This window comes from Tamandua tetradactyla, chromosome 4, assembly GCF_023851605.1.
Source record: "Tamandua tetradactyla isolate mTamTet1 chromosome 4, mTamTet1.pri, whole genome shotgun sequence".
In the NCBI taxonomy this organism is placed as follows: Eukaryota; Metazoa; Chordata; class Mammalia; order Pilosa; family Myrmecophagidae; genus Tamandua; species Tamandua tetradactyla.
Genome location: NC_135330.1, coordinates 98,140,167 through 98,152,893, shown reverse-complemented (window position 1 = coordinate 98,152,893; position 12,727 = coordinate 98,140,167). Strand labels below are relative to the sequence as shown.

General features: G+C 40.0%; 1 protein-coding gene across 1 annotated transcript in view; it reads left to right on the top strand.

The window, feature by feature from the left end:
- Nucleotides 1-2,624: 2,624 nt before the first annotated feature.
- LOC143680434 (phospholipid scramblase family member 5-like) overlaps nucleotides 2,625-12,727 on the top strand; it is an 86,585-nt gene continuing 76,482 nt past the window's right edge. Inside the window, exons 1-2 of the mRNA XM_077156859.1 lie at nucleotides 2,625-2,765; nucleotides 5,553-5,613. Coding sequence (XP_077012974.1) covers nucleotides 2,625-2,765; nucleotides 5,553-5,613 — 202 coding nt within the window. The remainder of the gene's footprint in view (nucleotides 2,766-5,552; nucleotides 5,614-12,727) is intronic.

The following is a 12,727-nucleotide window of genomic DNA, read 5'->3' as shown; positions in this document are numbered from 1 at the left end:
TTGGAAGCTTGGAATATGAAGGCAAGGAGGCCAGAACCATGGAAGGATGCACAAAAGGTGCATGACAAATATGGAGCTGTTGTGTATTCAGGAGATTCATCTCTGCATTGAGCATGAAGCTTAGGGGCTTGCAGAGCCATTAGAAGACAGGGAAGGATGAAGGCTGGAGCTGAGAGTGTATTAGGGTGAATTGCAAAGATGACGTATTTACTAGAATAAGGGTTAGTTTCTACAACAAACCCTAAAATGCATAATGGCTCTAACAGGAGAGGAATCTGTTCCTCTGTCATGTAAAATATCAAAGAGGTATTCCCTGTAATCAGCTCTTAAGTGTTGATTAAGGAACCCAGGCCTTTTCTATGTTGTGACATCATCAGTTTCAAAACCAGCTTCAAGCTAGCAGAAAGAAAAAGGGAGTGAAGTCATACCCACCTCTTGAGCCCCCTGATGCAGAGATGAAAGGTTGAATAAGAAGCACTGGGCAACAGGATAGATGGGGTGATAGAAGTCAAGGAGTCACAGATGAATTTTGTGTGACAAGTGTGCCACAGTCATCAATAGGCTCAGGAGAATATTTGATACATTTATTGATAGAAAAGGACACCTGTGTTCTATTTTTCTTTTTTTTTTTGGCCCTGGGGCATTAGTTGGAAACAAGGAGGTCATTTAGAGTCAATGGGCCTTTCTGGCAACTAGTAATCTCATCGAAACCTCATCAGTATGAGACATGACCAGATGACCACTTGTTATGCCCCTTCTTCTTTATGAGTATTATTTGTGTCTTGGTACCCTTAACTGCTCAGCTCTTGCTCTGTGTAGCTGGACTTCTGAGAGAGAGGATTTTGGGGACCCAGTTAATCAACTCTGTCCTTTATGGCCAGAATGTTCATAATAGATAATCAATTGAGATAGATTGTGGTGGCTGTTCCTGAACATGTTATGGTCTGGTCAGAGTTATCTGAGGCAGACAGTCCTGAGGCACCAGTATGGCTTCTTAGGCTAAAAGAATCTTTTGCAACAACTCTATGGGTAAGGCTGGGTTTGTGAGGACTGGTCGATCCTGCTAATGAACCTCCCTTCCTTAAGACTCAGGTTTCTTATCCTTAAAAAGAAGGATGTAGGCCACATTGTACTTGTGAGTGCTCAACATTTTGCGTTTTACCTACCAGAATAACTCTAACTGCTGCAATAATCCCAGCCCTTCACTGGCTTATTAAAATAGAACTTTGTTTCTTTTTCTCACAGAGCAGCCCATATGGAAGACAGTCTGTGTAGAGGAGGGCTCCTCTACAAAGTGATTCCAGACTCCTCTCATCTTGGGATCTCACTGCCTTTAGGGCTTTGGAGTCTGGCCATTGCATGGAGCAATAGAAGGTAGAAAAGACATACTCACTTCTTAGTTACCTTGACTCAGAAGTAACTCATCACTTCTGCTCACATTCCAGTAAAGAGGCATAGTCTTATGTTGGCTATTAAATATGGGGGCAGGTGGTAAGGGATGCAGGGGTGTTCAGCCCCTGCCTGGACAGGTCCTTCCTAGCAACAGCCTTACTTTATGCAAGGGAAGCAGGAACATCAGGTGGACAGCATTTTGGGATGGATGAACTGCAGTCCCAGTAAGCAATATATCATCAAAGGAGGCTTTTTGGAATCCTTCTTTGGGATCCTCCTGGCTCTTGGTTATAGCTGCTTCTGATTTTCTGGGGGTTCTACCTGGTTTTCTTCACAGCACCAAAAAAGAAGAGAGAGGGAAGATGATAATCCAGTAATATATTTACCATGGAAAGCTGAGTTTTAGCAGTCAGGCCTGAGCTAGTCTTACTGAATGATTGCATTTCCTGGCAGCTTTCTTTTTTGGGGTCATGGATTTATGGAAAATAGGAGAAACACAAGGTGTGGCTTATCTTTAAGTGTTTTTGCTAAGAGGAAAGAACTGTGGATATGGATCCTGCATGCTGTGCTCTTGTGTCAGTGAACACATTTTGGCTTGTCTTCAATTTGAAGCCTGGCCTGGTGTAAGAGGGCCAAGCTTGAATACTGGCTCTGCCAGTTATCAGTTTCCTCCTCTCTGAGTCAAATCTAGTAAGTCCTACCACACTAAACTCACAATTTTATAAAGTTCACATGAGAAAAAAATGTAGACAATACCCAGATGCCAGGAATTAAGAACTCACACCCAAACCCTTAAAAACTTATGACCAGAGAAGTGATAGGGCTATTCCAATATAAAAAAAAAATAGACTCTACACCTTCATGTGTCACATTACATCTGTTTGCAATATCAGCAGATGATATGAAGTTTAAAAAAAGAAATAGAAGATAGACTAAAACAAAGGAAGGTATGATAAGAGATGTCCAGGGAAAGAATGACCTGAGAACAATGGATAGAAAAATATATGGGGCAGGAAACAGGCCATAAAGACAGCTTGTAACACAGGTGTACAGAGAGAAGAAGGCAGACATTGAAATGCAGATTATGAGAGAAGAGGTCCTTTCTCCTCCATCTCTCCAGTCTGGGGTCCTTGGCTGGGAGAGAGAAAAAAATTGAAAAGAAAACAGGAAATATACGTAGATTTTAGTGATGTCTCTCTGGTCACAGAGTAGAGAACAGATTGGAAGGGGAAATGTTGCAGGACCAGGGAGGAGACTTCTACAACAGTCCAGGCAAAGATGATGGTGGACTAGGCAGAGACTACGGGGATGGAGATATGTGGCTGGATCTGGCAGGCTTTGGAGAGTTTGAATTGATTGGGTTTGATGTGGAGGTGAATTGGAGAGGAAGGAGTTGAGGTTGACTCTGTCTCTAGAATAGACTAATGGGTGGATGGTCATGGTATTACTGAGATGAGGACACCTCATGGGAGAAACAGGATGGAGTGGGCATGCAGTTGGGACATGTTGGATATGGCATGGCTGCATCCCCATCCAAAAATAGATGACCAGAAGACAGGCAAATGGCCCAATATGTCTGAAATTAGAACTGAAGTCTGGGTCCAGAGAACACACCGATACCATGATGCAATATGTGCCTTCTGTGCCCTTGACATTCATTTGGAGATGCTACCATGCTACCCAATGACCTCCATTCCTCTCTCCGAGCACTATTTTCAATCCTGGTCATCTTCTTGAACAGTCTCTACTGTCATTCCTTTTCATAAGGCAGGGCTCTTCACCATCTGATCATGTCGTGCAGATTTTTTTTACCACTGTAGAGTAAGGGTCATTGTCACCTCTGAAGACCCCAGCCATGGAATCAATATCTGTATGTAAGTTAGTTCTTGAATATATTTCCTGTTTAGTAAATACTAATAAGTGTTCAAATTCTAGCTCTGCCACCACTAGCTCAGGGAATTTCAATGTTTACCTAACATCCCAAAGCCTGTTTCCCTTCTATACAGTTGGAATAATGACCAAAAATACTACAGAGTTGTGAAAGGGCTAAGAGAGATAATGACTATAAGGAGGTGTTATAGTGTGTAAGATGCCTGAATGTGATATACAGAAATGGAGTGGCTTTTTTAAAGGGGAATTTATTAAATTGAAAGTTCATATTTTCTAAGGCTATGAAAAATGTCCAAATTAAAGTGAGGCTTCAGAAATGTCTAATCTAAGGCATCCATGGAAAGATACCTTGGTTTAAGTAGGCCAATGATGTTCAGGGTTCCACTGTCAACTAGAAAGGCACATAAGAAAACATGCTGTTGTCTGCTAGCTTCCTCTCCAAGTTTCTTGATTCATGCATCTCAAAAAGGGTTGTATCCTCATGGAGCTCCCTACCTGATGGGGACAGTTCCCAACAGGAGTCTGGTTGCTGTGACTGTGGACAGTGTTCATGGTTTTGAATAGTCTGACCCTCATTTCAAAATGTGATCCCACAGAATCACTTGACTTATAAGAACAGCTGGGATAGAATGAAAGGGTTTGTTCTGGCCAGGCCTCTGCTCACCAAACCCTCAAAAGAGGCTGGTGGCTCTGCAGGGCACCTGGGCCATTGTAGGAAAAGATGCAGTGTTTTGGACACTGTGCACCATCAGTGTTTTTGCATCCATAAAAAATAAGTACAATAACCTCAAGAGCAGAGTTAACAGTAAAAAGGATTAAAATAATTAAGAAGAGATGTTTTGAGTTCTTATCATCTTTGTGTTTAATATAATTTATTTAGTTATATATTTTTATATAATTTAACAATGACCATTTAACAAATGGATTACAAGTTTCCTGATAATTTGAGAGTTGGGTTTTCCAAGTTGTTTCATCATGTATTTGCTTCAGAACTCCAAAGTAGGATTCCAGAGAGGCTGCCAGGATCAGGCGATTCATGGTGTTAAAAAACACAATTCAGCACAGGTCCAGAATCATGTTGTGATGGTTAGGTTCTGGACAACCAATGGCCCAGAAACTTGAGGAAGTAAGGTTAGGTTCACCCACCTGGAAAAGAACCATGGCCAACTAAAGTGCTTGTTTAGGACAAAAGGAACATGGAATGGGTAGTAGAAGAAGGTACTTATAAATATGAATTACGACTATATACTAGTTACAGAAATGAGGACTGTGATTGTAAGAACATTTCTTCCTGTTTTTTATGAGTGTGTTCATATTTGTACATAAGCAAATAACTTGTTTTTCTCTTATCATATGACATAAGTTGTATTGTTCATGTAATTTTATTTAAGTGATAGGATATGAAATTTGAGAGTGAATACCTAGTGACTTGCACCCTACTCTGGAGACATGTAGCACATTTCTAGTTTTATGCAGGATAATTGAGTATTGTTAGGTGAAACATATGTCTATTATTACATTCTATTTGAAAATTCAGCACGTTTCAAGGTGATGTCTATCGGTGTTAAGTGGACAGGTGTGAACTGTGATGGATAAGTTCTGGTGTCAACTTGTCCAAGTGATTATATCCACCTGTAGGGACAGGTAAACACTGGTTTGACAACTGCTGCAATTCTATTTCATGGCTGGTTGATAAACAGGAATGCTTGTGTATTAAATCATCAGTCAAGTGATTGAATCTGTAGCTATTACATCTATGATGAAATAAGGCATATTTCCCACAATGAAATAATTCAATCATTTGAAGGATTTTAAGGAGGAAGAGAGAATTGTTCACTGTTTCTTAATCTGGTGAACCTTTCATGTGGAGTTCATCCAGGCCCTTCATTAGAGCCACCAGTTTCAAAACTGCCTTACAGATTTTAGACTCTCCCATACACGCAGTTGTGTCAGAAATCTTTATAAATCTTATATTTACAGATATCTCCTGTTGGTTCTGTCTCTCTAGAGAACCCTAAATAGCAAACTTGGAACTGTGAGTTGTCCTTGAGAAACAGAATCTTAAAAATTGGTTTTAACAATTTTCAAGATTTCAATTCTGACTAAACTCAGAGGCACTAATGATTCTGTTTGCAATAATCAAGTTGCCACTGACAGTCTATGAGGTGAATTAGGAAAGGATGTACTTAAAATATCATCATTAGATTCTGCTAATTATACATTTATATGAGGCAAGTTTCTAAATGTGACTGATTTTTACATCTTTATAGAGTTTTGCAGAGTTAGGAGGTATGATGATGCTGGATATACAGGGTTTTGCAGAGTTAAGAGGTTAGATATGCTGGGTACAGTGATGAGGGACAGGGATGAGCTGAAGGCTTCAAATTTTCAACTATGGTAGCTCAGAAGTGACACAAAATCCAGGAAACACAAAATATCACTCCTGTCCAACAGTCAGAGTAGGGGTTATGGAAGTCTGGTGATCAATGCAGTTTTAGCAGAGGTTCATCTCAGAGTGGCTCCACTGTGTCCTTAGACCCATTCAAGGGTCATTTCCCCATTCCAGAATGCATAATTGGACTCAACATTCAGAAACTGATGAAATCCTTACATTAGCTCTCTGACTCATGGAGTGAGGGCTATTAAAGTAGGGAAGACCATGTGGAAACCACTGGAACTGCCCCTACTTAGCACAGTAGTGAATGAGAAGTAATACCATATTCCCAGAGGGATTTAAGAGATTAATCCTACTCATAAGGACTTGAAGTATGCAGTGGAGGTGATTGCCACACATCCACATTCAACTATCCTATTTGGCCTGTTTAGAAAGCAGATGGGACTTGGAAGATGACAGTGCATTATCATTAACTTAGCCAGGTGGTAACTCCAATTGCTACTGCTTTTCCATATGTGATATCATTATTTAAGCAAATCAATGCATTCCCTGGTCCCTGATATGCAGCTATTTGTATGGCAAATGCTTTTCTCTCAATAGCTGTCAGTAAGGACCACCAGAAACAGTTTGAATTCAGAAGACAATGTCAGAAGTATACCTACAGTTCCTACTCAGGGGTATATCAGCTCTCCAGCCCATGTCACAAATTGTTCACAGTGAACTTGATCGTTATTCCCTCCCAGAAGACATCACACTGTTTCATTAGATTGATGATATGCTGATTGGATCCAGTGAGCAAGAATTAGCAAGTACTCTAGACTTATTGGTAAGGTATTTGTATGTCAGGGGATGGGAGACAAATCCAATGAAAGTACAGGGGCCTTGCCATCAATTGAAATTTCTAGGTGCCCACTCATGTGGGTCACCTTTCTAAGGTGAAGGATAAGATGTTGCATATGTCACATCCTAAGACCAAAAAAGAGGCATGATACCTATTTAACCCATTTGAATTGGAAAAAGAACATATTTCTCTTTTGGATGTGCTACTCTGGCCCATTTACTGGATGACCAGAAAAGCTGTTAGTTTTGAGTGTGGACTGGATCAATAGGAGGCTCTGCAGCATATCCAGGGTGCTATGCAAGCTGCTCTGTCATTTGGGCCACATGATCCAGCAGATTCAATAATACTAAAAGTGTCATTGGCAATTAGGGATGCTGTTTGAAGACTTTGGCAAACACTGCTAGGAGAATGACAATGTAGACCCTTATGTTTTTGGAGCAAAGCCTTACCATCTGCTGCAGATAACTACTGTCCTTTTGAGAAAAAACCTTTAGCTTGCAATTGAGTCTTAGTAGAGATTGAATGCTTAACAATAGGCCACCAATTTATCATGAAACCTGCCTTGCCTATCATGAGCTGTGTGACGTCTGACCCACCTAGTGCTATTTCTGGGCCTGCACAGCAGCACTCCATCATAAAATGGAAATTGTATTTTAGATATAGGGCTTGAACAGTTCCAGAAGACCAAGTAAGTTATGTGAGGAAATGGCTCAGATGCCTATGGTCCCCACCCATGCCACATTAACTTCTCTTTCCCAGAGCAGGGCTATGACCTCTTGGGGAGTTCCTTACAGTCAATTGACTGAAGGAGAAAAACATAGGCCTGGTTTACAGATAGTTCTCAGTGATATGCAGGGACCACATGGAAATGGAGAGTGCAGAATTACAAACCCTTTCTGGGATGTCCTTAAAGGATATTGGGGAGGGAAAATCCTCACAGTAGCCCAAACTTGAGCACTGCACCTGGGTTGTTAATTTTGCTTGGAAGGAGAACTTACAACAGGTATATTTGTATAATGACTCATGGGTTATTGCTAATAATTTGGCTGGATGGGCATGGACTTGGAAGTATTATGGTTGGAACACTGATTCAAAGACTTCTGAGGTCTGAGGAAGAAATATATGGATAGACCTTTCTGAGTGGACATAGAATATGAAGATATTTGCATTCCATTGGGTGACTTCAGCAGAGGAAGGTTTTTATACTCAAGAGGATAAGTTGACCCATCCTGTGGATACAAGTCATCCAATTTCCTCAGCCATACCTACAATTGCCCAGTGGTCTCATGGACAAAGTGGGAATGGTGGTAGGGATTGAGGTTATGCATGGACTCAGCAAGGACTTCCATTCACCAAGGCTGACCTGACTTTGGTCACTGCTGAGTGTCTAAACTGCTAGCAGCAGAGACCCACATTCATTCCCCAATATGGCACTATTTCTGAAGGTGATCAGCCTGCTACCTGGTGGAAGGTTGATTATACTAGACAAATTCCATCAAGGAAGGGAAAGTGATTTGTTTTAATTGGGCATACACATACTCTGGATATGGGTTTGCCTTCCTTGGATATAATGCTTCTGCCCAAACTACCATTCATGGACTTGCAGAATGCCTTATCCACCATCATGGTATTCCACACAGCATTGCTTCTGATCAAGCAAAAAACTTCATAACAAATGAAGTGCAGGTATCTGTACATTCTCATGGAACTCCCTGGTCTTTCCATGTTCCCCATCACCCAGGGGTAGCTGGGTTGATAGAATGTTTTAATGACCTTTTGAAGACCAAATTATGGTACCAACTAGGTGGCAATACCTTCCAGGGCTTGGACAAGGTTTTCCAGGAGGGTGTGCCTGCTCTAAATCAGAACCCAATGTATGGCACTGATTCTCCAATTGCCAGGATTCAGAGGTCCAAGAATCAAGAGGTGGAAATGGAAGTAGCATTGCTTGCTATCACCCTAAGTGATTCACCAGGAAAAAACTTGTTTCCTTTTCCTGAAATCTTAACGTCTGCTCTCTATAGGTCTTTACATCAAAATGAAGAGTGTTTCTACCAGAGCACGCAAAAATGATTCCATTGAACCAGAAGATATGACTTCCACCTGGCCACTTTGGGCTTCTCATGTCACTGAATCAGTAGGCACAGAAAGAATTTACTGCTATTTCTTGGGTAGAATGTTTCTGAATATCAAAGGGAAATAGGACTATAACTACACAATGTAGGTAGAAAAGAGTTTTCTTGAAATACAGGGGATCCTCTAGGCCATTTCTTAATACTATCTTGCCCTGTGATTAAATTCAATGGAAAACTGCATCAACCCAATTCAGGAAGGACTACTAATGGTCCAGAAACTCAGGAATGAAGGTTTGTTTTGCCCCAACTGAAAAAAAAACACAACCAGCTCAAGTGTCTGTGAATATAAAGAGAACATGGAATGGGTAGTAAAAGAAGGTAGTGCTAAATATGAACTACAACAATGAGACCAGTTACATTAATGAGGACTGTAATTGTATGACTATTTCCTGTCTGTTCTCTTATGAGCTTGACTGCATTTGCACACAAGCAAATATCTTATTTTCCTTTTATCATATGACATAAGTTGTATTGTTCATCTTGTTGTATTTAAGTCATAAGATATGAACTTTAAGATTGGATGTTATAGGGAGCTGCCAAGAAGGCAGCTTACTAAGGTGTGTGATTTAGTTTGTACTCCAGAATAGCTACAAAATAACCAGGAACAGTACAGAACACTTCCTGGGGCCACATTAGTGACAGGACTCACAGCATACCTGAATCTGGATCAGCTGAACTGGCTGTGAGACCCCTAGAACCATGAATGCCCCAAGCTGTGGTGGCCAGTGCCCCTCCCCCACAGGCTGTTTCCCAGAGGCGAAAAGAAAGAGACTTTACCAGCAGCAGGGGATGAGCACAACTGAACACCAACTATGGAATAATTAAAAAACTCTGACAACTAAAAATTGCCCCCAGCTCAGGTGAGCCTGGTCAAGGCAGAGATCATTCATTTTTGCCCTAGAACCAAGGGGGCAGGGCTGATGGAAAAAGAAACAGGTTTTTGTGGCTGTGTTTCAACAAAGGCTTGACTGCCTTTGGATAAAATGGCAAGAATTCTCAGGCTACAACTGCCTCAGCCATAGGCAGAAACAAGCTTGTTTGAAGGCTTTTCTGGAGCCTGTGCCTTCCTCAGGGGAGGGGTGAAGCCCAACACAGGTGGAATCCCTCCACAAGGAATTCAGACACCAGAGCTTGATAATTTGAAGCCATTAAAACCAACCTACAACCTCTCCTCTGTCTCCACCACAGCCCCAGCAGAAAGAGTCTACCAAAGTTAAAGGTACTGCATCATCTTATCCTGGTGGGACCTGCAGACAGACAAGCACCACATACTGGGCAGGATAAAGAAAGCAGAATCCAGAGACATCACAGGAAAGTCTTTCAACCTGCTAGGTTTCACTCTCAGGGAAAACTGTTGCAGGTGACTCTTTCCTCCATAGGAGGCCAGTTTGGTCTGGGAAAATATGGCTGGGGTCTATAATACCTAAGAAGACCCTCCTAAGGGTGGGGGGAGGAAGGCACAATACAGACAGAGCAAGAAACAAGAAAAAAGGAACTGAGAAATTCTACCCTGTCAAACAAAACCTAAGCTAGATGTTCATAAAAAGCTGAACTGAATATCAATGGACAGACAGACAACAAATTCATTCAGCGAGAAAACCTTAGGTAAAAGAAATCAAAGCAATCTCTAGAATGGACTAATAAAGGTAATTAAATGCCTGGACACCAGCAAAAAATAACGAATTACACTAGGAAAATTGAAGATATGGCCCAGTCAGAGGAACAAACCAACAATTCAAATGAGATACAGGAGGTGAAGCAATTACTTCAGAATATACGAACAGTCACGGAAAGCCTCATCAAAAATCAAATCAATGAATTGAGGGAAGATATAAAGAAAGCAAGGAATGAACAAAAAGAAGAAATTGAAAGTCTGAAAAAACAAACCACAGAACTTATGGGAATGAAAAGCACAGTAAAAGAAATGAAAAAAAAAAGAAATGGAAACCTACAGTGTTAGATTTTGAGAGGCAGAAGACAGGATTAGGGAACTGGAGGACAGAGCATATGAAATCTGACAAATAAAAGAAAATGTAGGGAAAAAATGGAAAAATATGAGTAGGGACTCAGAGAATTGAATGAGAACATGAAGCGTATGAATGTGCATGTTGTGGGTGTCCCAGAAGGAGAAGAGAATGGAATAGGAGGAGAAAAACTAATGCAGGAAATTATCACTGAAAATTTTCCAACACTTATGAAAAACTTAAAATTACAGTACCAAGAAGTGCAGCACACTCCAATGAGAATATATCCAAATAGACATACTCCAAGACACTTGCTATTCAAAATACCAGAGGTCAAAGAGAAAGAGAGAATCTTGAAAGTAATAAGAGAAAAGCAATCCATCACATACAAGTGAAGCCCCATAAGACTGTATATAGATTTCTCAGCAGAAACCATAGAGGTAAGAAGATTGTGGGGTGATATATTTAAATTACTAAAAGAGAAAAACTGCCAACCAAGAATTCAACATCCAGTAAAATTTCCCTTCAAAAATGAGGGAGAAATTAAAACATTCTTAGACAAAAAGTCACTGAGAGAATTTGTGACCAAGGGACCAGCTCTGCAAGAAATACAAAAGAGAGCACTAGAATCAGATACAAAAAGACAGAAGAGAGAGATATGGAGAAGAGTGTAGAAAGAAGGAAAGTCAGATATGATATATATAATACAAAAGGCAAAATGTTAGAGGAAAATATTATCCAAACAGTAATAACACTAAATGTTAATGGACTGAATTCCCCAATCAAAAGACATAGATTGGCAGAATGAACTAAAAAACAGGATTCTTCTATATGCTGTCGATAGGAAACACATCTTAGACCCAAAGATAAACATAGGTTGAAAGTGAAAGGTTGGGAAAAGATATTTTATGCAAATAACAACCAGAAAAGAGCAGTAGTGGCTATACTAATATCCAACAAATTAGACTTCAAATGTAAAACAGTTAAAAGAGACAAAGAAGGACACTATATGCTAATAAAAGGAACAATTAAACAAGAAGACAAAACAATCATAAATATTTGCGCACTGAACCAGAATGCCCCAAAATACGTGAGGAATACACTGCAAACACTGAAAAGGGAAATAGGCTCATATACCACAATAGTTGGAGACTTCAATTCACCACTCTCATCAATGGACAGAACATCTAGACAGAGGATCAATAAAGAAATAGAGAATCTGAATATTAGTATAAATGAGCTAGACTTAACAAACATTTATAGGACATTACATCCCACATCAGCAGGATACAACTTTTTCTCAAGTGCTCATGGATCATTCTCAAAGATAGACCATATGCTGGGTCACAAAGCAAGTCTTAACAAATTTAAAAAGATTGAAATCTTACACAACACTTTCTCGGATCATAAAAGAATGAAGTTGGAAATCAATAATAGGCAGAGTGCCAGAAAACCCACAAATACGTGGAGGCTCAACAACACACTCTTAAACAACGAGTGGGTCAAAGAAGAAATTGCTAGAGAAATTAGCAAATACCTTGAGGCGAATGGAAATGAAAACACAACATTCCAAAACTTATGGGATGCAGCAAACACAGTACTAAGAGGGAAATTTATTGCCGTAAATGCCTATATCAGAAAAGAAGAAAAGGCAAAAATGCAGGAATTAACTGTCCACTTGGAAGAACTGGAGAAAGAGCAGCAAACTAATCCCAAAGCAAGCAAAAAGAAAGAAATAACAAAGATTAGAGCAGAAATAAATGAAATTGAAAACATGAAAACAATAGAGAAAATCAATAAGACCAGAAGTTGATTCTATGAGAAAATTAATAAGATGGATGAGCCCTTAGCAAGATTGACAAAAAGAAGAAGAGAGAGGATGCAAATAAATAAGATCAGAAATGGAAGAGGAGACATAACTACTGACCTCACAGAAATAAAGGAGGTAATAACAGGATACTATGAACAACTTTATGCTAATAAATACAACAATTTAGATGAAATGGACAGGTTCCTGGAAAGACATGAACAACCAACTTTGACTCAAGAAGACATAGATGACCTCAACAAACCAATCACAAGTAAAGAAATTGAATTAGTCATTCAAAAG